The 24783-nt window shown below is 45.2% G+C and overlaps 1 protein-coding gene across 1 annotated transcript in view; it reads right to left on the bottom strand.

Annotated features, from left to right (window-relative positions):
* Nucleotides 1-2006: 2006 nt before the first annotated feature.
* The window catches only part of ADRA1B (adrenoceptor alpha 1B), a 43175-nt gene continuing 20398 nt past the window's right edge, over nucleotides 2007-24783 (bottom strand). The window contains exon 2 of the mRNA XM_068278315.1: nucleotides 2007-3428. Coding sequence (XP_068134416.1) covers nucleotides 2950-3428 — 479 coding nt within the window. The 3' untranslated portion in view covers nucleotides 2007-2949. The remainder of the gene's footprint in view (nucleotides 3429-24783) is intronic.

The raw sequence follows: 24783 nt of genomic DNA, 5'->3' as shown, positions 1-24783 counted from the left end.
ATGCCGCCGCTCAGGCCCTGGGCTCGCTACATGATTTTAAAAAAATAAAAATTAAAAAAAAGTTCTGCGCTGCCATCTTGCCGGGGGAATTAGACCGGCAAGGAGGTTAAAGGGAAATAATTATGGTAGCCTCCATATCTCTCAGGTCAGTTGTCCTTTAAGGTGGCCATACACACAATACAATGTTTTAAAATTTCTTTTCAATTTGAGAGATACCAGTGGCGTAGCAATAGGGGGTGCAGAGGTAGCGACCGCATCGGGGCCCATGGTCCAGACCCTCCAGCACAGTATTAGCTCTCTATTGATCCTGTGCCGATAATAATCACTTCTATAGATGCTTTAAAGAATAGCAATCATTAACAAACTGCTCCCCATCCCCTTCTTGCACCTCTGACACTGTATTTGCTATTGGCAGGTTTTGGTGCGCCGTATCAATTGTTATGTAAAGAGTGCTTGGGGGGGATGTAAAACTTGCAACGGGGCCCACAGCTCCTTAGCTACGCCACTGAGAGATACAATGAATTTTTCTGCTTGATTGTAACATTTGAAACGTCTCACCAATGTACCACACACATTTTTAAAAAAATATTGAAAACTCTGGAAAAAAATTGCTTGGGTCTATAAATTAAGAACTTGACAATCTATCCTACACCATTCAAATTCATACACCAGTCTAAGGGCGCAGACACACTATAAGCGATTTTACCACGAATGCCATTTTACCATAATTTTATAATGTGTCTGAGCCCTTAATGTATATAGATAAAAGCAGAAATTCAATCAGATGCCTTGCTCCAATAGAAAAATCCCAAACTATAGATTTTTTTTTTTTTTCACAACTGATCGTTTTTATCAAATTGCCAAAAAAATGTAATATTTTATTTGTATGGTATGTGGCCACATTTAGAATGTATCTGAGTGATGTGCACTCTTATATGCACTCTAATATCCCATCTGTAGCTCATATGCATATCAACTTTTTCTCCTGACTTATCTCCTAGGAGATAATTTGCATCTTCTCTTTGAAATAACTTTTAAGCATATTACAGTTGAAAAACTACCCAAATATTGGTGAAAAGGTACTATCAAAATTATGTTGAGTATTTTCTTGCTTGCTACTGGTTTAAAAGGCATTTTATGACAAGGACCCATATGCAATTCATTTTTTTTTTCTCCTGAGTTTTCTCCTAGGAGATAATTTTTCAACTTCTTTAACCTCCCTGGCATTCTATTAAAATCGGCAGGGAGGCTGCGGGAGGGTTTTTTTTAAATTAAAAAAAAACTATTTCATGCAGCCAACTGAAAGTTGGCTGCATGAAAGCCCACTAGAGGGCGCTCCGGATCCGCACTTTCGATCGCCTCCGGCGATCAAAAGTAACAAGGAAGGCCGCAATGAGCGGCCTTCCTTGTTTCGCTTTCCTTGTCGCCATGGCGACGAGCGGAGTGACGTCATGGACGTCAGCCGACGTCCTAACGTCTGCCGCCTCCGATCCAGCCCTTAGCGCTGGCCGGAACTGTTTGTTCCGGCTGCGCTGGGCTCGGGCGGCTGGGGGGACCCTCTTTCGCCGCTGCTCGCGGCGCATCGCCGCAGAGCGGCGGCGATCAGGCAGCACACGCGGCTGGCAAAGTGCCGGCTGCGTGTGCTGCTTTTTATTTGATAGAAATCGGCCCAGCGGGGCCTGAGGAATCCTCCTGCGCAGGTTACCCCGAGCTGAGCTCGGGATAACCGGCAAGGGGGTTAAAAATGACTTTTCATCACTTTGCAATTGAAAAATTACCAAAAAGTAGATAAAGTATTTTTTCGGTTGCTGGTGGTTTCAAAGGCATTTTATTGAAAAAGTGTTAAAATATCACCTAGGAGAAAACTTGCATATGGGCCTTTGTCAAAAAAAATGCAACTAAAACCACCAGCAAGCAAAAAAAAAAAAAAAATAAGAATAAGAAATTTTTTTAAATGATTTATTTTTGGGCCCATTTTCAATTGTAAAATGCTGAAAAGGTTTTTTTTTTTAAAGAAAAATAAAAATGATCTCCTGGGAGAAAACTTAGGAGAAAAAGCGAATTGAATAAGAGCCGTAAAATGCTCCACCATGTTCTGTAGTTCACCCCTTTAAAAACAGTTTTTCTCTAGGCAAAGAAGATGTAAAACAGATGCAAACACTTCATATATAAAAATGTGCCCCGATATTCTATAGGAATATAAATACAAAAGGTTTTCTTTTTTTTCGCATTGTAAAACACAAGTCACAGAAACATATTCACTATATTCCTACGTAAGTGAATGGAGCTCACTCGAATCGTACAGCTCCATTGAATTAGCTCCATGAACGTTCCTCGTCATTGTCCATGCTTTAAAATAAGCACAAACTATAGAAATACTTGACATGCCCAGCTCAATATAAATATAACGATACAGCAGTGCCAACACCTCCTCGGAGTTCTGGTTCACCAATCACCATGAGCTCGTTGGGCAATCTGCAACACCTCACAGTTATATAACCTTTTGCCACTGGCCTCGAACGGTTTGGCATCAAAACGTGAAGTATCCTCTTCTCCAAATCGGCATTTATTTAGAAATTGTATTAATCATTATTATCAAGTTGAGTTAGCTCAGTAAATTAGATTGGTATATTGGAGCCACTAAGAAACTAGGAGGCACTTTTAAGGATGAAATGGTGGCTTCGTTGGACAATAAAAGACTCCAAGAAGTTAGTACAAGCTTTATTGTTTTCAGGTGCTCTAGGTACTTGACTCCTAGCTAGGACCAGACCTGTTTCAAGTCAAAATTAAACCTTCTGCCATTTTTGTATTCCGTTCTTTGGTTCCCTTCTATTTAAGAGTCACACGCATCTTTCTCGAGCATTTAAAAATTCCTAGAAGGGGTTACAAATACCCACTAATAATAAATAAATATGACCCTTGCGTCACATGTAGTCTAAAGAATGGGTATTATCTAGTCTCTTTAGCATTATCTCCGTCATAATCGGGTGGGACTGGAAAGACAAAGACGTTATTTGATTTCTCAGTTGAGTTGTGCCCTTGAGTCTGTTTTTGACTTGAGTCTACCGCAAGGTACTGGTTCCAGCCACCAGGACTGCTCTCCTTCCTAGCCGGCACGCTCTTGTAGCTTGGGCTCGGCATGGCAGATGAAATCGTCCTTTGACTGCCATTGGCAATGTGTCTTTCATCCATGGATTCTTTCCGCGACTGGTAGTAATTGCTGCTACTTCGTGGGCGGTACTGAGATCTGCGCATCACGGATTGCCTCCGGCTCCCCCACTGGCATTTCACGATACGTATGAAGGCCCTCTTGAACTCCTTGCTGGAGCAGGGGTAGATGACTGGATTGATGCAGCTGTTGAAGTACCCCAGCCAGAAGATAATTTTCGACACCGTTTCTGGAGGATTCAACTGCTCGAAGATTGAGGCTGCAGATAAAGGAGACATATAATGATTTTAATATATTTTATTTTCAAACTTTAGCATTTTGTGTATTTTTTTCTAATTATAATAAAAATGTACCCAAAGAAAAATACGGTTCTCTCAACTGGACAACCTTTTCTGTTGTGGAAGATGTTCTTTTAACCATTTAGCGCCAATTTATTAAGGGGCTTGCAAGTGTTTTAGGCCAATTTATTTCAGAACATTTGTTTTTCTTATTTGTTACAGTTTCCTGCTTCTAATTAGTACTGCTGTACTGTGTATTTATGGCCACTTGTCACTAGGGGGCAGTGTGAGACAATAACAGAGGATTTCTGGTTTCAATTTCTATATTTTCTGCTTAGTAGAGGGACATCAAAGTATTCCAAGAATTTACAGCACAAGGAGTTTTGAGGTCAAAAGCAGCACACTTATCTCAAACGAGATAACTCTATTGAAGCTGCTAATGAGTTTAAAAGACCATGAGCTGAATAAATAAGAACCATCACAGAAACAATAAAAATACACTTACAAATACATGTAAAGTACGGTACATGCTGCTTACTTTGCTGAGCCTACAGAAAACTGCATGTGAAATGTAAAGTGTACCCAAGGTGACATGTGACATAGGCCCAAATGCAATTAACTTTTTCACCCAAATTACCTCTCAGGAGATCATTTTCATCTTCTCTTTAAGCGAAATTTTCAGCATTTTATAATAAAAGTACTATCAAATTTATTTTGAGTATTTTCTTCTTTGCTGGTGGCTTAGAAAGTATTTTATAACAGGTAGTGAAAATATCACCTAGGTGAAAACTCAGGAGAAAAAGTGAATTGCATATGGGCCTTAAAGGGAACCAGAGACGAAGCACCCTCATGTATTTTACCATATATGTCAGTGGGAACATTAGAGAAAACACCTACCCTGCTCTCTGTTTCATTCTGCACTGCTCAGCCTGCTTGTTATCAGCCCTGATAAAATCCCTGACTGAGCATTCAGTCTGACTTTGCTCAGGAATATTTATAGCTCAGTCTGTGTTCTCTCATGTCTTTTCAAGCCCAAGCCTGCCCTCTTGTGGCTCTGCTCAGGAATCATGATAGCTGAGTCATTGTAGCAAAGCCAGACTGAATGCTCAGTCCGGGATTTTATCAGGTCTGATAAGAAGCAAGCTGTGCAGTGCAGAATGAAACAGAAAGCAAGGTAGGTGTTTTCTCTAAAGTCCCCACTGATCTATATGGTAAAATACATGAGGGTGCTTCGTCTCTGGTTCACTTTAATGAGATAAATGTATATGTACAATGGCGAGCATATTAATAACTAGGCTGTGTTTCTATTTTTCTTTTACTGCCAGAAAGAGTTAAAGTGTAACTGCCGGACATAAAATCAAAAATCAATTCTTTATTTTTATCTGGTAAACAAGTAATAAGGATGCTAACCAGGTAATCCAAAAGTTAAAATCACTATAACTTTTCTTGTTGATAAATGATCATTCCCAGTTTACCTGACTCTTATTTGGGGCACACAAAATTTGGTACGCACAAAGGAAGTTGCAGGGCATGCTGGGTTGTCCTATTTTGCTTCTCTACTTCCCCCTCAGACATAACTAATGCAGCCTGATTGGCTGAAGCCTCTTTCCCTTCTGCTTTCCCCTCCCACACCTCTGTTCCTCTCTGATTGGCCAACATTTCTCATACTGAGACAATGCACTTTCTATATTGAAGGGCGAGTAATGCATACACAATAAGGCAGAGGAGAGTAAGGGAGGAAATGACATCAGGATTGGCTTCAAAATAGCCACAGTTAAAATGGGAAATGCTCAGAAGGATTTTCTCTTTTTTTTTACTGTAGAAAAATCACTCAAATCAAAAAGTGGACAGTACAATACATGTGTTATTTAAGTGGAGCAAGTATTTATCTACTTATATATGTTTTTTCTGAGGTAGTAGCTGACAGCTTCTCTTTAAAGAGAACCTTAACTGAGAGGGATATACATATACAATACAAGTTGCCTGGCTGTCTTGCTGATCTCTTTGGCTTCAGTAGTGGCTAAATCAAACACCTGAAACAAGCATGCAGATCAGGTGCTCTGACTGAAGTCAGACTGGATTAGCTGCATGCTTGTTCAGGGGTTGTGGCTAAAAGTATTAGAGGCACAGGATCAGCAGGAGAGTCAGGCAACTGGTATTATTTTAAGAGGAAAAAGCCATATCCTTCTCAGTTTAGGTTTCCTTTAAAGGAAACCTGTGGGGGAAAAGTGATCGATTTGTGTACTTACCTAGGGAGAGGGAACCCTGTGGATCCTCTTTCCTCCTCCACCAGGCCGTTCCAGTCCTGTCCACTCTGCAAAACCCCTTGTCTAGCTTTGTCCATGGCTCACTCATGTGCAGTAGCACGGACCCACTCTCAGGGTTCGGCAGAAAATGCTAAGCCCAATCAGGTCTATGCTACTGCAAAAGTGTCGACCACTTGCGCAATCGGTTGATTGGGCTTTGCTTGCTCCGACGAACCCCAAGTGTATCTGTGCTACTGCAGAAGTGCAGTGGAGCCGCGTTCCAGGGATCCCTGTTGCTGAACAGCTATGTTAATGAACATAGCAGCGGCTGCTTTAGTAAAGTATTGCGATAGAGACACATCACTACCGCGCAGCTATGGTAACCAGCGCCCGCTGTTTAGTTACGCACGCTACACTGCTACTGCGTGCATGAAAAAAGGGCGCGGTGAAAAAAGGGCTTGGCTTGATAATCAAATGGCGCGGGTGGATAACTAAATCTGATAACGATAAACCCCCATGTGTGAATGGATCTACCACGTAACGACCGCCTAACGCCGATAGGCGTCGGCGGGTCGTTAGTGGTATAGCATGGAAACGGCCGCTCAATCGAGCGACCTTTCCATGCCAGTTCACGGAGGGTGTCTCCGTGAACAGTGTGCGAGCCGCCGATCGCGGCTCGCACGCGTAATGTAAACACACAGGGAAGAAATCCCCGCTGTTTACATCATACGGCTCTGCTGCGCAGCAGCGCCGTAAAGGTGATCGGCGATCCCTGGCCTCTGATTGGTCGGGGATCGCCGGCATCTGATAGGCTAAAGCCTATCCTAGGAGGCGCAGGACGGATATCCATCCTGCGCAGCTGTGGGTAAGAGGGAGAGAGAGGGAACGGCAAAGAGGGCGGAAATAGCTGCGGAGGGGGGCTTTGAGGAGCCCCCCCCGCAAATCAGTTATAGCCGGCGGCGATCAGACTCCCCCAGCAGGACATCCCCCTAGTGGGGAAAAAAGGGGGGAAGTCTGATCGCCATGCTGCCAACACGATCTGTGCTGTGGGCTGAAAAGCCCATGCAGCACAAACAAGGGGAAAATCCCCTGGTCCTTAAATGGTTAATAACATGCATGTTTGCGATCGGTAAAATGGACAAAAAGTGCCCTACTCTTAGCTCAAGTCCGAACAGAGCCTATTTCCAAGCCCCCCAACCGTCCCGAATTCAGCGGGACAGCCCCGGGTTTGGAGGTATGTCCTGCTGTCCCGTGGCACGACCCCTTGTGTCCCGCCGAAGCAGCAAAATCACAGCCCTTGCAGAACAAATCTGTGCTCTACAGTATCCAGGATGGCACATCCGCACACACGAGTGCAATACACTGCCCAGGCAGGACCCCGCTCTCAGCAGCAGGCTGACTTGTGAGTGCCTGTTTCAGTCAGGCACTTAGTAGCCAGCCTGCTGAGGAGAGCAGGGTCCTGCCTGGCCAGTGTATTGCTCTCATGTGTTTCTGCAGGGACATTGCAGAGCTTTGCTGCAGGATGCAGATAAGTGCTTTATTTCCTTGCTTCTCCTGCCAAGTTTGCTGCCCCCCTGAGTCCCAGACACTTGCCCGACCGCTGCAGTTCACATGTTTGGCAGCTTGACTGCATGAATGTGCCAGCCCACAGCCCGCCCCTTGCTTACTGGTGCCCTAGGCCATGGCCTTTGTGTCCTTGCCTGAAATCTGGCCATGACTGCTATATACACTATGCTATATACCTGCCCATTGCTGCAATATAAACTATATTTCCCCTACTGCTGTATACACAATATAGGCTATATACTCCCTACTACTACATTAGGGGCATTATTAGAGGTGTGGAGGGAGTGTGATTAGTGGGTGTGGCAGGAGGCGTGGTTTAAAGGAAACCAGAGCCGTAGAATAATAAAGATTTTATACTTACCCGGGGCTTCCTCCAGCCCCATAAGCATGTCTAAGTCTTTCGCTGCCCACCCGCGGTCTGCCGTTCAGTCGCAATCAGCCCTGGTAACTGGTCCAGTCGCATCAGTCGGGTCTACTGCCTGAACCAGTTATCAGGGCTTATTGCAGCTGAACAGCGGACTGTTAAAGATGGCCATACACTGGCCCGATTTGCGGCCGTTTCGACAGCAGATTCGATCCTGGGATCGAATCTGCTGCCAATCGCTCGCGCTAAACGCACCCGCCGATCCGATTTCCTCCCGAAATCGGATCGGTCCGTCGATCGCGCCGTGCAGGAAATTACCCTCGATCGCCCGCGGGTAGGGTGCGCGTCGCTAGCGGCATCCGATCAGGTATACATTACCTGACGCTGGCTCCCGGGCGTCTTCTCCGCGCTGCACCGCTCTGTTCCGGCTCCATCCCGGCGCTTCCTGTGTCACTGCAGTGACCAGGAAGTTCAAATAGAGGGCGCTCTATTTGAACTTCCTGGTCACGGAGTGACACAGGAAGCGCCGGGATGGAGCAAGAACAGAGCGGTGCGGTGCAGCGCGGAGAAGACGCCCGGGAGCCAGCTTCAGGTAATGTATACGGGGCAGGAGCAGCTCAGCAGATGGTGAATTGGTTTCAGGCTGAAATCGATTGACAATCTGTTTGCAGTAAAGGCAGCCATACGATCCCTCTCTGATCAGATTCGATCAGATAGGGATCTGTCAGCTGGTCGATCTAATGGCAAATCGACCAGTGTATGGCTACCCTTAAGTGTTCCTCTTCCTTATCTCAATAAAGTTGGGGAGGTACGCCTAATTCAAATTACACCAAACAACGTGAACTTTAAGAATTTAACAACCTCTGGCCCTTAGCCTTGTGCATACTTACCTTTGGCACTGGGAGGTAAGGAAACTGCAAGCAGTGACTCTGTGCTCTCCAACAGTGAGATGAATTGCTTAGACTTTGCTATATTTTATTTTTGTGTGGGTGTGACTGAAAAGCGCAGATTTTACCCAACCAAGTCCCACAGAGGAGAGCGCGTTTCGTTGCGTCACAGAGAAACCCCCGTCAAGAGTATGGAATTAGGCGGTTGTGAATTATAATATAACCCTCGGTATTGCCATTTACTTTATATGTTGGCATTTCGTTTCTCTGTGCAAATATTAGGACGCCAGTACAGCAAACATCCTACCAGCAGAGGCTCCATGTGTCAGCTCTCTACTTTGTCATAATAAAAAAAGATTCACCCCATACAGCTGTTTCTGTATTTTCCAAAACATTTTCCACAACTCTCAAGGGCCTCAAAGCACCTTTGATGCAATTAAAGAGACACTGAAGCGAAAAATAAATTATGATATAATGAATTGGTTGTGTAGTACGGATAATTACTAGGACATTAGTAGCAAATAAAATAGTCTCATATTTTTATTTTCAGTTATATAGTGTTTTTTTTTTATAACATTGCGTCAGTCTCTAATATTTGCAGTGTACACACTACTCAGCATTCTAAATGATTTCACAGAGCAGGCTGTGAACCTCTGACCTGTCCTCTGCAGAAGAAAAAAAACAATACAGTGACTGACAGTTGAGATAACAAGCTTCAGAAGACAGAGCTCTCTGCGACTTTGAAAGTTGTGGAGCTCAATGGCTCTTTTGCATAGATAATTACTGAAGTTTCTTAAAGCGGACCTAAACCAAACATTTTTTTTAATTCAAAACATTTAGTTGCACCACTCTGACACATACAAAGATAAACACTCCTTCAAGCCTATGAGCATTTCAGTGCATGCTTTTCACCCTTCTCTTTTCATAATCATAACTAGGGTTATGGCAGGTAGCAGCCATTACTTCTGAGCTTAGTAGGAGCTTTTAGATCATGGGTGTGTTTGTCATCAGCTACTCTCCCTGACAGGGGCGTCGTCTATGTGAAATCTCACACAAGCTGAGATCACCTCCCCTGTGACATCATCAGTAGCAGCCTGTGTTTTGTTTTTTATCTCCTCCACCAGTCTGCCAGATTCTGTCCCGGCAATATGAAAGGAAGGGAGGGGTTCCTCCAATAAATGTAAAATATTTTATATTTGTCATCATGCAGCTGAAAAAAAGGCTGCTTTTTATTATTATAATTTAGAAAATAGATTTTATTTCTGAAATCGTGTATTTTTAATTTGGGTCCACTTTAACTCTTTCTGTACTGGAAACAATATTAGACTTTATGTCTCTGCTCCTAATGTTTTATTTTTTACTACACATACAAACAGGGCCGGATTTAGGCCAAGGCCTAGGGCACCACAGAATCAAGGGCACCAAAGCAGCAGGTTGAACTTATGCAGCATTTGCAAGCTTGCAAATGCTGCAATGCAGGGAGATCAGGCACGGGGCTGACCGCAGAGGTGCAGCGGCCACCATGCTGTCTGTGCACGTTTGCATTGTGGCGGGCGCCTATGGACTTGGGCAGCATTTAAGATAACGGAGAGGAGGAAACATTGGCACTGGAGACTAGCTGAAAAATGAGTGATGCTGATGGTTGCTGTGGTGTGAAGGCCAGCTGGCTACCTATACTGAAAGGGGAGGGGGGAGTGGGAAAAGGAGGGATTAAGGAAGTCATCTGACCACCTATACTGGAGGGAAAGGGGGAGGGGTCATCTGGCTACCTATACTGGAGGGAAAGGGGGAGGGATCATCTGGCTACCTATACCGGAGGGAAAGGGGGAGGGGTCATCTGGCTACCTATACTGGAGGGAAAGGGGGAGGGGTAATCCGGCTACCTATACTGGAGGGAAAGGGGGAGGGGTCATCTGGCTACCTATACTGGAGGGAAAGGGGGAGGGGTAATCCGGCTACCTATACTGGAGGGAAAGGGGGAGGGGTCATCTGGCTACCTATACTGGACAGGGCGGCTGGAGGCCACTCTGGCCTTGGGCGGTAAAAAGTGCAAATCCGGCCTTGCATACAAAACGCATACAATTTTTAACTTCAGTGTCTCTTTAAAGCTATTTTTAATCACACTGAACTATAAAATGAGTGAGTTACATAAACCAGCACAGGCACACATGAATGCAGTTTGGGGTATCTAGAAGTGTGGGTGGGACAGTGGTGCTAGAGTCCCTGGTTTTGGTTCATATCTAAGCCAGGCCACTATCTTTACATCAGCAGTAAAGCTCACAAACTTGGTCATTGAGTGACTGTGAGTCAAAGTTAAATAAAGTGGCGAGCCAAAAACAACTACATTTTTCAATGGGAACATTTAAAGGACAACTGTAGTAAGAGGTAAATGAAGGCTGCCATATTTATTTCCTTTTAACCAATACCATTTGCCTGGCAGTGCTGCTGATCTATTTTGCTGCTGTAGTGTCTGAATAACACCAGAAACAAGCATGCAGCTAATCTTGTCAGATTTGACAATAATGTAAGAAACCCCTGATCTGCTGCATGCTTGTTCAGGTTCTATGGCTAAAAGTATTAGAGGCAGAGGATCAGCTGGATAGCCAGGCAACTGGTATTGCTTAAAAGGACATCAATATGGCAGCCTCCATATACCTCTCACTACAGTTGTCCTTTAGCCATTCTTACACTGTTAATGGCAGGGATCTCAATCTTAGCACAGGTGGTCACTTGGTGACTGATTCATAATCAGGAAATGGAGCCTACAACAACCAATCACAATTCACCTTTTGATTTTCAAGTGGAATATTTGAATTGCTGCCGGTCTTGCACTGTTAATGGCAGAGGCCTCAAACCTGCTACAGTCGATCATTGGGTGACTGGGGTTCAAATTCAGAAAAGGGGCGGAGCCAAAACCAGCCAATCGAACACAATTTTGATGCCAGGAACCCGAAAGCTCACAAACTTGGTCATTGAGTGACTGCGTGTCAAGGTTACAAAAAGTGGGTGGAGTCAAAAACAAATGTCTCTTGGTAAATGTAAACTGCATCCCTTCTTCATTGTTAATGGCAGGGTTCTCAAACTTTGCCCAGTTGGTTACTGGGTGACTGGGATTCATATTCAGAAAAGTGGGTGGAGCCTAAAAAAGCCAATCAAAATTTACCTATTGCTTTTCAAGGGGAATATTTAATTGCTGCCATTCTTGCACTGTTAATGGCACAAGCCTCAAACCTGGTACAGTTGGTCATTGGGTGACTGGGGGTTCAAATTCAGAAAAGGGGCAGAGCCAAAAACAGCCAATCAGATTTGTTTGAAGTTCTGAGAGGGAATCACCCTTGTCCTTTGTTTTTATATGTTCCTGAATTTTGGGTGCACTTAAAGAAGAACTTTTCCAAAAGATAGTATTGGGGGAGGGAAAATAAAATCAATACATTACAAAGTAAGAAGTTAAAAAAATAGAGGATGGATCAAGAAACGATTGATATTCACTATGTAATTCATTCCTGTCATCATCATTACTTCTGCCAGTGTGTGTGTATGTATATGCACAGTGGGAGGTACAGCTTGTTTGGCAGTTACAAAAAGCAGTTATTTCCCACAATGCAACGAGGTTCATTGACAGGAAACTGTCAGGGCCATGGCCCTGACATCACACTGTGGGAGGAGTTTCTCTACAATATCAGCCACACAGACCCCCCTGGTGATCTATTCAAGGAAAAGTAAAGATTTCTTGTGGGAGAGGGGGTATCAGCTACTGACTGGGATGAAGTTATTGTTCCTCTTTAAGTGTACCATATGGCAGCCACCCTTGCATGATAGTGGAAGCCATGTTTGGCACTGGCTCACAGGCTGCCTACAGTAGTCCACAGTGGTTGTTGGTCTTCTGAGCAGCTTCTGCATGTCATGTTAAATTAGTGCAGTTTAGATTTTTAAACTTTTTTTACCCAGACAATGCATCATGAAACCAGACAAATGTCAACTGGAAGATACAGAAGCCAACACTAATATAGCCCTAGAAGGAGAGGTTACTGCTCTACGAAATGTAATCTCACCAGGGCATGTAAAGTGCGTTCCACGGCAAAAATAGTAGAGTGTACATAAATGAGGTCAAACTGACCAGGTCTGTCGTGGAGCAAACGTTTAAAAGAGCACTCCACCAAAAACATTATGGGGTCAACCAAGGGCCATCGCCACAGACGTGGTGGATCCTGGGTAATTGGATTATATCACCGTATTATTAGATATAAACACAGGCATTCACCATTACCACTGCTCATTACCTTCAGTTCAATGCTAAATTAGAGGCGATGACACGTTTTAAAGGACAACTGAAGTGAGAGGGATATGGTGGCTGCCATATTTATTTCCTTTTAAGCAATACTAGGTGCCTGGCTGTCCTGGTGATCCTCTGCCTCTAATACATTTAGCCAAAGCCCCTGAACAAGCATGCAGCAGATCAGGTGTTCCTGACATTATTGACAGATCTTATGAGATAAGCTGCATGGTGGTTTCTGGTGTGTGATTCAGACACAACTGCAGCCAAATAGATCAGCAGAGCTGCCAGGCAACTGGTATTGTTTAACAGGAAATAAATATGTCAGCCTCCATATACCGCTCGCTAAATTTGTCCTTTTAATTCATCTTCAGCCTTGCAAATCCTATACAATAAAATGCAAAGTATCCCTGCGTCATCACCATAATGGTTGTGTGTCCCTGGCTATTTTTTACTGAGCATGTGTGCAGCCAGGGCAGTTAGGACACAGGGCCGGATCTGACAGTTTGCTGTGTTTGGTTCACAAAGGTTCTCATTGCATTGTGGGAAATAACAGCTTTTTCCAACTGCCAAGCAAGCAGCTCCCTGTGTGCATATACTTCAGTGGTGGGGAACGAGTAAGCGGGACGCGTATGTGCGCGCATTGCATGAGGTAGCGGCTGTGACCTAGCGCCCGTTTTTTAACAGGCGGGCCTTTTTACTAGTGTAATAATAATGCGTTTGGTGCAGCCAGACCGTAATCCTGTTGTCTATTTATTATTAAAAAAAATGTCATTGTTTAGTAAGAAGCAGATGTATAGAAAATTATATGGTACTTGTGTATTCTCCCGTCTAGCAGAACGGGCTCAGCAGTTAGACAGGCTGGTAAAATGTGCACTGTGCTTCTTGAGCAGCTGATTTACCACAGATCAGCTGCCCCGTTCCACACAGCTTTCCTCGCTGCGCTGTGTTGGCTTTTCCGTCAGCGATCAGACTGCAGAACAATAGAGAGCAATAATGAAAGAGGCATGAAGCCTTCCCAGCCTGGAGGAGGGTAATTACAAGTGATTCTAGCGGCATACCAACTCTGCCTAATCACATTACAGGGAAGAGGACTTGCTGAGCACCAGCACAAGGTGAACTACCTCACACCCCCTGCTATATACAGCGCTGTGCCCTGCAGCAATCTGCCCGCTATCATACAGCTTGTCTATAAAAGGGTCTCGCCCGTAATTACAGCCCACCAGGGAAGAGCTTACCTAAGCGGGGATCAGCAGCTGCTGTCTATGGAGCGGAGGTCACTGCATTCAGTGTGCTGTACAGCCCCTCTACTCACACAGACAAGTGCTGTGACTTCGGGACGGGCTACAACACAGCGCAGTGAGGAAAGCTGTGTGGAACGGGGCAGCTGATCTGTGGTGAATCAGCTGCTCAAGAAACACAGTGCACACTTTTCCAGCCTGTCTAACTGCCGAGCCCGTTCTGCTAGACGGGATAATACACAATTGCCAATGATGTACAATTTGCAAAGCTATTGTACGTTTCAGAGCAGGGGCGTAGCAATAGCCATAGCAGCTGCTATGGGGCCCAGGAGTAGAAAGGGCCCAATGGGTACTTAAAGAGGAACTCCAGTGAAAATAATGTAATAAAAAAAGTGCTTCATTTTTACAATAATTATGTATAAATGATTTAGTGTTTGCCCATTGTAAAATCTTTTAAATCCCTGATTCACATTCTGACATTTATTACATGGTGACATTTTTACTGCTGGCAGGTGATGTAGCAGCTGCTTGCTTTTATGGCAGTTGGAAACAGCTGAAAACAGTTATTTCCCACAATGCAGCAAGGTTCACAGACAGGAAACTGCCAAGAGTACGTACTCAGAGTTTCTTGTGGGAGGGGTTTCACCACAATATCAGCCATACAGCGCGCCCTGATGGTCTGTTTGTGAAAAGGACTAGATTTCTCATGTAAAAGGGGGTATCAGCTACTGATTGGGATAAAGTTCAATTCTTGGTCAGAGTTTCTCTTTAATGTATTCACCATTAACTTTCTTGCGTTTCTCCACCCTCTAACTTTGTCTCTGTGCCCATTTACTATGCCCATGCTTTCCATAGCTGATAGTGGAAAACACATATGCGATTCTGCCTAGTGTGTTGCTACCCTCAGTGTTTGCCATAGGCACAGTTTTCCATAGATACGCCTCTGGAGGTGTGAACTAAATCAAAGTTATGTTAGGGCACCACCATGATTTGTAATTATGTCCCTGGTTTTTGGGGTGTGAGAGAAAACAGGATAACCTGAAGGCAACCCACAGCAACACAGGGAACACATACAGGTTCCACACTAGTAATGTGGGTGAGATTTAAGCAGGGCCGGTTCTAGATTTTATGCCACCTGATTCAATGTGTGCAAAGCCTGACTGGAGTGAGACACATCGGCTGTACAATGCAGGCACTGGCACTGCGCTTACCTCCCTTTGCTTCCTCCAAGACCGCATCTCCTGCCCGCTGACCCTCTGATCCCCAGGATGCCGGGTAGGTGCTGCACCGGCCCTGCATCACTCATCCGCTCTCAGCAGATTAGTGATGACATCATCAGCCACACCTGAAGTCCTGCTTCCTCTCTGACTACAGCGCCACCTCATGTGACCCGGGAGCACGTAACAGGTCACATGAGGCACCGCTGTAGCCAGGGCCGGCCTTAGGTTTCACAGCGCCCTGAGCGAAACCTGATTTTTGTGCCCCCATCATCCTATTCCCACGTGGATATACACACACATGCATATATACACACACACAGGCCCATATGCAATCACCTTTTCTCCTGAGATATCTCCTAGGACAGTGGTTCCCAGCCTTTTTGACGTTGTGACACATCATGCCAAATGCTCAGATCTCTGTGACATATCACGTATGTATATAGAAAATATACTATTAATAACCACAAATGGATAGAAAGAGTGCATTATCCTGAATATACTTAAAAATTTAGGCTAAAACCTTTCAGGAATACTAATAAAAACAATCAGTGGGACAGTTAGCCGCCTTCCCCCCATTTAGAATGATAGCACAGCACTGACAATTTGCACCACGCATTATAGCCGCATTACCTCCCCTCCCCCCCAAAACACCCTCAGACTCAGTATAGATAGGTAGACAGGTATAGGTGCCCCCAGTATAGGATCTCATGTGTAGGTGCCCTCAATATAGGTTGCCAAGCATAGGTGCCCCCAATATAGGAAGTCAGTTGAAGGTCTCCATCCCCCCATAGGTAGCCAAGTGTTGCAGCCCTCAGTAAAGGTAGCCAGGTGTTGGAGCCAGGTGTTGGAGCCCTCAGTAAAGCTATAGGTGCCCTCAGTATAGGTAACCAGCTATAGGTGCCCCCTTGGAAGCTGGTGCCCTGAGCGACCGCTCCGGTCGCTCATATCAAAGGCCGGCTATGGCTGTAGCCATGGATACAGGATGGAGATCCCATCCTGGAACGGTTAGAGCAGGTGAATGAAGCGGCGCCATGCATCTTAGGAGGGGGAGACGGGGAGAGCAAGGAGGGGGACATTTGGGGTGTGGAGCCGCCTCTTGCCGCCCTCTAATTGTTGCAACCCTGAGGCACGCGATTCACTTTGCTTCATGGAAGAATTGCCCCTGGATTCAAGCACTCAACTCTATACCCTCAAGCGCAGAATTCTAAACATGTAGCTACCAAGAAGATGCTGAAGATGGCAGGGTTCATACAGGGTCAGCTTCAAGAATCTGGAAGCGTGCAAAATATATTAAAGGATAACGTAACTGACAGGAGACTTGCATTAATGAACATCTGTAGCTTGACATTAAGTTGATATTTTCTTTAAAGATAACCTCCAGAGAATCTTCATCCAAGCTGCAGGTCACAGGTCAACTCAGAGTATTTATTCCATTGACATTTATTCCCTCTGATCCTCGATCCTGCAGCTTCAAAGTGCCAGTGCAGAAGTGTTACTAAATCATTGCCACAGCCTCATCTTTTCCGTGTCAAACCCATAGCTGTCCATGGGAAATCCGCAGTGTCAGCAGATCAAAAGGGAGAGTTGGGCGCTCAGGGAATGTAACTTTCAACTGGCAGATTTCTGAATCAGAAGCACATGGTCTAATTCAATTAACGCCTTCCTTCTCCAAGCGACCCACAGAGCTGAACTTGCAGTTGTCCTTTTTGTAAAGAGTTTTGTTTTTTTCTGTCTGTGTTGCCCTAAAAAGCTGGCCATACACTTTTAGATTTCCACCCAATGTTCCAAAATGATTGATTCTTTTCTGAAAATAATCTATTCAGAAGGAATCGATCTCTGCCATACACGGCACATCAATTTCCAATAGACACTACCAGGGAATCTATTGAAAGTCGATGGAACTGCAGAGTTGCACTGTTCTGTGCAGTACAAAGCTATAGGCCATCGATCTGCCTATGCTCTTGCCCCGCCCCCAATTGTTTTTTTTTTTTCATCAACCAAAGATGTTTGTTGAAAAAATATTTGTACAGCATAGAAAATTACATACATCAGAAGATATTGAGAAGCGATCTTACAAAATAGCAATCAACATTTACATGTATATATAAAAGGTGGGTACAGTAAACTGGAATAGCGTGGGAACCATTACAGAGATAAAGGGTATTAGGTCACTTAAAATTTCGAACAGTAAGCCAATGTTAACAAAGAACATTCAGTAAACCGGATTAATGATTTAGCCATCTGTCCCAGACTTGATTAAATTTATTTGGACATTTTCTATGAGAGTAAACTTTTTGAAAGGTTCGGCCCGGTTCACATTAGCGTTCCAGGTCCGGCTTCCCCTGACCCGGAACGCTCTGTACACAGCGGATGGTGAATGGATACATTGTTAATCAATGTATCCATTCACACTCGTGCGACCGTCCGAATCCGATCCGGGAACGCAGCTCCGGGACGATCCGGCTTTTTTCCAACATGCTCCATTTTTCAGTCCCCGGTGCGGCTCCAGACCCGGGCCGGATCCTGACCCTTTGCATGCGGCCCATGCTGTGCAATGAGAAACGGATGTTTCTCATCACACTGGCAATAGGACCGGATGCTTCCAGCACCGGTCCTATGCCACTTGGGGGGCCCGGACTACACGCCGGTATCCCCCATGCTAGCGGTGCCTTTCTGGCACTGCAATGTATCTAGTTCCGGCTACTTTATTGTAGCCGGAACTGATACATTCCGGATCCGCAACTTGTGCCGCCTTGTGGCCACCGCAGAGACCTGTACGGTCTCTTTGCGGCCCCCGGACACTTGCGGACTCAAACTAAGGCCTCGATTCATAAAGCATTACCTCATGCGGTAATGCTGAAAACAGCAGACTTTACCGACCATTTAGCAAAATGTCAATTCATAAAGGCTGTTACCGCATGAAAAGCTGACATTACCGACCAGGGAGATAAATTACCGACTTGGCTGCAGTTACCGACAACACATGTCAGTAAATTGTCAGCAAATGTCAATTCATAAAGCCTGCAACAAGCGGTAAGCCTGGCGGTAGTTACCGACACCTCTGGTGAGGCGATAACAAGTTACCGACAGCTCTGATGAATGCAAAGTGCAGAGAGCCGAAGTCTGTTTGATTCATCTGTGGAGAGAGCCAGAGAGCCCTCTGTGTGAATCATTTCAGCAGGCAGGGAAAGACTGTGTGACTCATCTGTCTGAGTCATCAGTGGAAAGAGCCGTCTGTGTGAGTAATTTCTGCAGGCAGGGAAAGACTGTGTGACTCATCTGTCTGAGTCATCAGTGGAGAGAGCCAGAGAGAGCCGTCTGTGTGATTCATTTCTGCAGGGCAAAGAGAATCGAGACACTGCTCTACTCTACCGCTCAATGGGCTGCGGTAATTTACCGACCTCCAAGGGCAGCTGGGGAAATCTTTATGAATTAGCACACAGACCGGGAAAATACCGAGTGCGGTATTTTCCCGACAAGACTTTGTTTATCGCACTGCTGTTTACGAATCGAGGCCTAAGTGTTTGCGGACTCTAGCCTTCCAAACCTCAAGGGTGGGGGAAATTGGAGATAATCACCTAAAGGTAATACATTGTTTAGCAACAAAGAGGGTCTCAGTAAGTAGACCTGCTCAAATCCAGAATCGGGAGATACCCGGATAGTTGCTATCCGGATATCTCCCAGTAAACCTGTGCGGGGTGGGCGGGGGGGGGTCAATCTTACCTGTCTGACGTCTTCTTCGTCCATCCCACAATGCGCTCCACGCGCGTCACGTGATTACAAACACTTCCTCTTTCAACCCGGAAGGAGTAAGTGTTTGTAATCACGTGACCGCTGCTTGGACCGCATCATGGGAGGCGCCGAGGGACGGACGAAGAAAACTTCAGACAGGTAAGATTGACCCACCCCGCACAGGTAACTGGGAGATATCCGGATAGCAACTATCCGGATGTCTCCCGGATCGGATTTGAGCAGCTCTATCAGTAAGTAAAACCTTATCAAATTTAGGAGTATCTTCACTTAGAAGGTTTACAATGCATATTTTAACATCTGGATCTACAGGAGAGCCCATCAAATCATGTAGGAAGTCGGTGACCTGCTTCCAAAAGTCAGCAACAGGCGGATATAGCCAGCCACATGAGATGAAAGAAGGATGGGTTGTAAGAAGAGCATTTGGGACATATAGCCGAGGCTGAGGGAGAAAATTTAGAGAGTTGAGAGGGAGTCAGATAACTTTGATGTAGTGTGTAGAGCTGCTCAAATCCGGAACCGAGAGATACCCGGATAGTTGCTATCCGGATATCTCCCAGTAAACCACCTGGGCGGGGGGTCAATCTTACCTGTCTAACGTCTTCTTTGTCCGTCCCTCGGCGCCTCCCACGATGCGGTCCAAGCGGCGGTCACATGATTACAAACACTTCCTCCTTCCGGGTTGAAGGAGGAAGTGTTTGTAATCATGTGACGCTCGTGGAGCGCATCGTGGGAGGCAATTGTCACATTGTCACAGGCTGAGGGCTGGAGATGCTATCAGCTTGCCTGTGTGTAAATTCAGTCCCCTCTCCTCCTCCCTCCTCCCCTCTGCCTCTGAAATCTCTGGCTAGTAACCTCCTCCTCCTGCCCAGACTGAGCTCCCATAAGCCCTTGCCACACTGCCAAGGCACAAAAGGAGCTGTGGGCGAGGCTTGTTTAGTTTATAGGGAATTAGAGTAATAAAACAAAACAAAAAAGTATTTGGCTTGAGGAATGCCCTACAAACTATATGAAAGGAACACAATTATGCAATGAGTAAAAGTTTATCTCGGATCCACTTTAACTGGCTTCCCTCTAAAATTGGCCCTAGACTATGATGGATAATATGACTATGGTAGCGATTAGATTGTGAGCCCCTCCGAGGGACAGTTAAGTGACATGACTATGTACTCTGTACAGCGCTGTGGAAGACGACGGAACTATATACAACCTAAATAATAATAATAATGGGAGCTGGATCGAGGAGGCGCACCTCCAGGGCCACGCATGCGTGACTTAGTGCAACTTGCTGATCTTTCAGAGGTGGCAGCAGCACACTGGAGCTGAACGGAACCACAGCAAGGAACCTGTTAGACTGGGCCCACTGGGGTAGATTGGGGGTGAATGGCAACATTAACCTGCCTATGACCGCGTCACACTGATAAGCGTGGATGCGGCGGCAGCCCCGAGAGCACCTAGCGGCAATTGCCGTGAAGTCCTGAGCTGGGTTTTGCAGGAGATTGCACGCGCTGATGCGCGCATCTCTGCTTGAATGACACAGCTCCGCTCTGCCATCCGTCTCCCAGCGGAGATTGCCGCTAGGAGACTGTTAGACGGCGAAACTGCAGTATACTAACATTGTACTCTATGGCAGCACTGTATTGTGGACAGCCGTGTGACACGGCTGTCCCCCTGGGAGGCAGGAGAGCGATCCGCTCTCATAGGTTGATGTCTACGAGAGCCGATTGCGTTGACTGGCTAGTGGGGGGAGGGATTTAAGGATACAAAAAAATTAAAAAAAATAAACAAATAAATATTTGCAATAAACCCCCCCAAACAAATACTCCAGGAGCAATCAGCGAGAGAGAGAGCTCTGTTAGTGAGCAGAAAAGTGTGTGGGGGGGTGGAATCACTTGTGTGCTGAGTCGTACGGCCCCGCAGCAAGGCCTTAAAGCTGCAGTGGCCTAATTAGTGAAAAATAGCGTGGTCACTGACATCTTCTGCAGCACTGTACAGAGTACATTGTCTTCACTGACTGCCCTCAGAGGAGCTCACATAATCCCACCATAGTCATATGTCTATATATTGTGTAGTGCATGTATCGTAGTCTAGGGCCAATTTAGGGGGAAGCTGATTAACTTATCTGTATGTTTTTGGGATGTGGGAGGAACCTGGGGTACCCGGGGGAAACCCACACAGACACTGAGAGAACATACAAACTCCTTGCAGGTAGTGCCCTGGCTGGGATTCAAACTGGGGACCCAGCGCTGCAGGGCAAGCGTGCTAACCTCTATGCCACTGTGTTAACTCACCAATGCATTTACAGAGGGCAGCTCAGGCAGAATAATCTCAGGAACTGTCTTCAAACTTTAACCACTTTACTCCCGCCCGTACGAATTTCTCCGTCCCTTTTTCCATCCTTTAACCCCCAGGGTCGGAGACATCCGTACTTTCCGTGCTCCCGCTGCTGTCCACGCTCCCGCTCGTAAACACGCCGCCCGCCGCTGGTAAACACGCCGCCGCCCGCTCGCCCGGAGATCAATGAACGGGAAAATCAATTCCCGTTCGTTGATCTAAGCCCCACAATGATCCGCTGCTCTCCGATGGGCAGTGCAATCATTGTGAAAAAAACCAAAACACTCACAGCCTCCTACTACTTCCTGCGAGCGTCCGGAAGGACGCTCGCAGGTCGCAATAAACAAAAAGTTACTGTTGCCATCTTGTGGCCAAATAGTAAAACTACACCCTAAGCATTTTTTACATAGAAATAAATTAGTTCTCCACAAAAAATTAACTCATTACCTCCCACACTCCCCATTTTTTTTTTTTTGTAATTAAATTTTTTTAAAAAAATTTACAATTAAAAAAAATACATAAATAGTTACCTTAGGGTCTGAACTTTTTAAATATTTATGTCAAGAGGGTATAACACTGTTACTTTATAAACTATGGGCTTGTAATTAGGAATGGACGCAAAACTGAAAAAAATGCACCTTTATTTCCAAATAAAATATTGGCGCCAAACATTGTGATAGGGACATAATTTAAACGTTTTATAACCAGGACAAATGGGCAAATACATTTCATGGGTTTTAATTACAGTAGCATGCATTATTTAAAAACTATAATGGCTGAAAACTGAAAAATAATTACCGTATTTTTCGGAATATAAGACGCTCCGGCATATAAGACGCACCTAGGTTTAGAGGGCAAAAATCAGGAAAAAAACAGAAAACTAAACCTATGTGCGTCTATGGTGCAGGGGCGTCTTATGGACATTTATCCCCCCAAAAATTTTTCTAAGCTACTCTATCTACACTACACTGCTCAGTTACACTACACTATGCCCTATTTCCCCACCAGTTACACTACAATACACTATACAGCAATACACTACACTACACTTAAACTAAACTACACTGCACTAAACTACAATTAACTACACTAAACTACACTCCAATTAACTACACTATAATACACTACAATACACTGTCATGCATGACGTCATGCATGACCCCTGGCGCACGTGCACGGCTAGTACAGAGAACTGCATGTATGGAGGCGGTGACCCAGCGAACTCCAGCGGCTATTGCAGATGACCCAGCGGACTCCAGCGACGATTATGCAGATGGCCCAGCGGACCCCGGCAGTGTTTATGGACATGGCCCGGCGGCTCTGCACAGCGTTAGGCGGCCGGTGTCCCTGCCTACCGCTGCCACGGAAGAGGTACACACTGCGGGACCCAGGATGAAAGGAGGATGAGGAAGAGGATCGCCGACAGCCGGGGGGAGGATCGCGGCTGCAGGATCAGGTGATGTATAGCGGCGGTTCAGCTTCCCTGCGCACTCTGCATTGATTTTTTGGTATCTTTAGAATATAAGACGCACCCACTTTTCTCCCCAAAATTTGGGGGAGAAAAAGTGCGTCTTATATTCCGAAAAATATTTTTTTCCCACATTTTTCCTATTTTCCCATTAAAACACATTTAGAATAAAATAATTCTTGGCATAATGTCCCACCTAAAGAAAGCCTAATTGGTGGCGAAAAAAACAAGATATAGTTCATTTCATTGCGATAAGTAATAATAAAGTTATAGACGAATGAATGGAAGGAGCGCTGAAAGGTGAAAATTGTTCTGGTGCTTAAAGTGAATCTGTATTGTTAAAATCGCACAAAAGTAAACATACCAGTGCGTTAGGGGACATCTCCTATTACCCTCTGTCACAATTTCGCCGCTCCCCGCCGCATTAAAAGTGGTTAAAAACAGTTTTAAAAAGTTTGTTTATAAACAAACAAAATGGCCACCAAAACAGTAAGTAGGTTGATGTACAGGATGTCCACACACAGAAAATACATCCATACACAAGCAGGCTGTATACAGCCTTCCTTTTGAATCTCAAGAGATCATTTGTGTGTTTCTTTCCCCCTGCAGTTCTCATGCACTGAAGTTTCAGGCTGCTCTTTTCTTCCTGCAAACAGCTTTGCCCTTGTCTGTAATTTTTCAGTATGTGAAAGCCCAGCCAGCTCAGGGGACGATTTATCCAGCTTGTAAAAGATAAGAGAGAAGAGAGAAGCTGCCCTAATCTAAATAATACACAGGCAGTGTGCATAGAGGGGCTTGGAAGGGTGAGTTCATAGCAGAACCACAACACTGAAGAACTTGGCAGCCTTCCAGACACAGGCCGACAAGTCTGACAGGGGAAAGATACATTGATTTATTACAGAGACTGTGAAAGCAGAAAGTGCTGCAGTAAGCAAGAACACATTAGAATAGCTTTTGGAAATTGTAGGATGATAAAAAGCAGGATGCAATTTTTGTTACGGAGTTTCTTTAAGGGGTAAAACCTCTCAGTGGTGAAGTGGTTACACACAGGGTCAAATAAGGAATGCAGCCATGTCGCATTATTGATCGCCGGACTTGTTTTAGACATTTCAATCACGTTTTGGTATAAGCGCACTAATGCTTTAAGCTGGAGGAACGATCTGGCAGGAAAGTTTTCTGTGCCTGGCTCTGACAGACGGGCCGTTGTTCTCATTGGCGGCTGCTGCCAGCTCGTTACCTTCCTGAGCTTGCTGAGACAGGGGTACCCGCACCGCGCGCCGTGCCTGGACTGTATATGGAAGTGTTTTCTGTGCTCTGGAATCCATTTGCGGTGCATGACCAGAAGTGTAAAGAGAACCCGCAGCACTCTACAGCTCTTTTTTACTTCCTTTTCAGCGGCGCTTGTAACCTGACAGCGACCACACAGCGTGTCCGTAAAGAGTCAGCTATGTAAAAGGTTTTTTTTAGTTTGTTTTCACACAGCTTTCTGAATGCAAAAAGGGGGGAGATTAAGGTTTGGGGGTAGGGTAAGGTGCGACGGTGGGGGGTTTTAGGGTTAGGCACCACTGGAGGGGAGGGGTCTTAGCCGGCACTAGCAGGTTCACAACTAGAGCACTTTTCCAAGCGCTTGGCTAATGCAACCCTATGAGGGTGTTCCCACAACAGTGTTTAGATTGTTTTAAATTCACAAGCTCACAATCGCGTTTCATGTACAGTTTTTGAAACATGCAAACTTGAATGAATGTGCAAAAATCCTCATTCATTCAAAAATCGTCTAAAAAATTGCGTCTCAGAATAAAATTTGCTAAGTGCAAGCGATTGGGACTTTTGGTGTCAACTAAGCTTAAAATGAATCGGTCTGAAATCAGCTAATCTGGGATCCTATACCGATATATAGAGCATTTTCTGGCCTATCTGGTGCCCCAGGCAAGGTAACCAGTGACATGACTATGTACTCTGTAATGTGCTGCAGAAGATGTCAGTGCTA

The sequence above is a fragment of the Hyperolius riggenbachi genome, chromosome 3 (genome assembly GCF_040937935.1).
Source record: "Hyperolius riggenbachi isolate aHypRig1 chromosome 3, aHypRig1.pri, whole genome shotgun sequence".
Classification (NCBI taxonomy): Eukaryota; Metazoa; Chordata; class Amphibia; order Anura; family Hyperoliidae; genus Hyperolius; species Hyperolius riggenbachi.
This window is presented reverse-complemented; position numbering and strand designations above follow the sequence as displayed.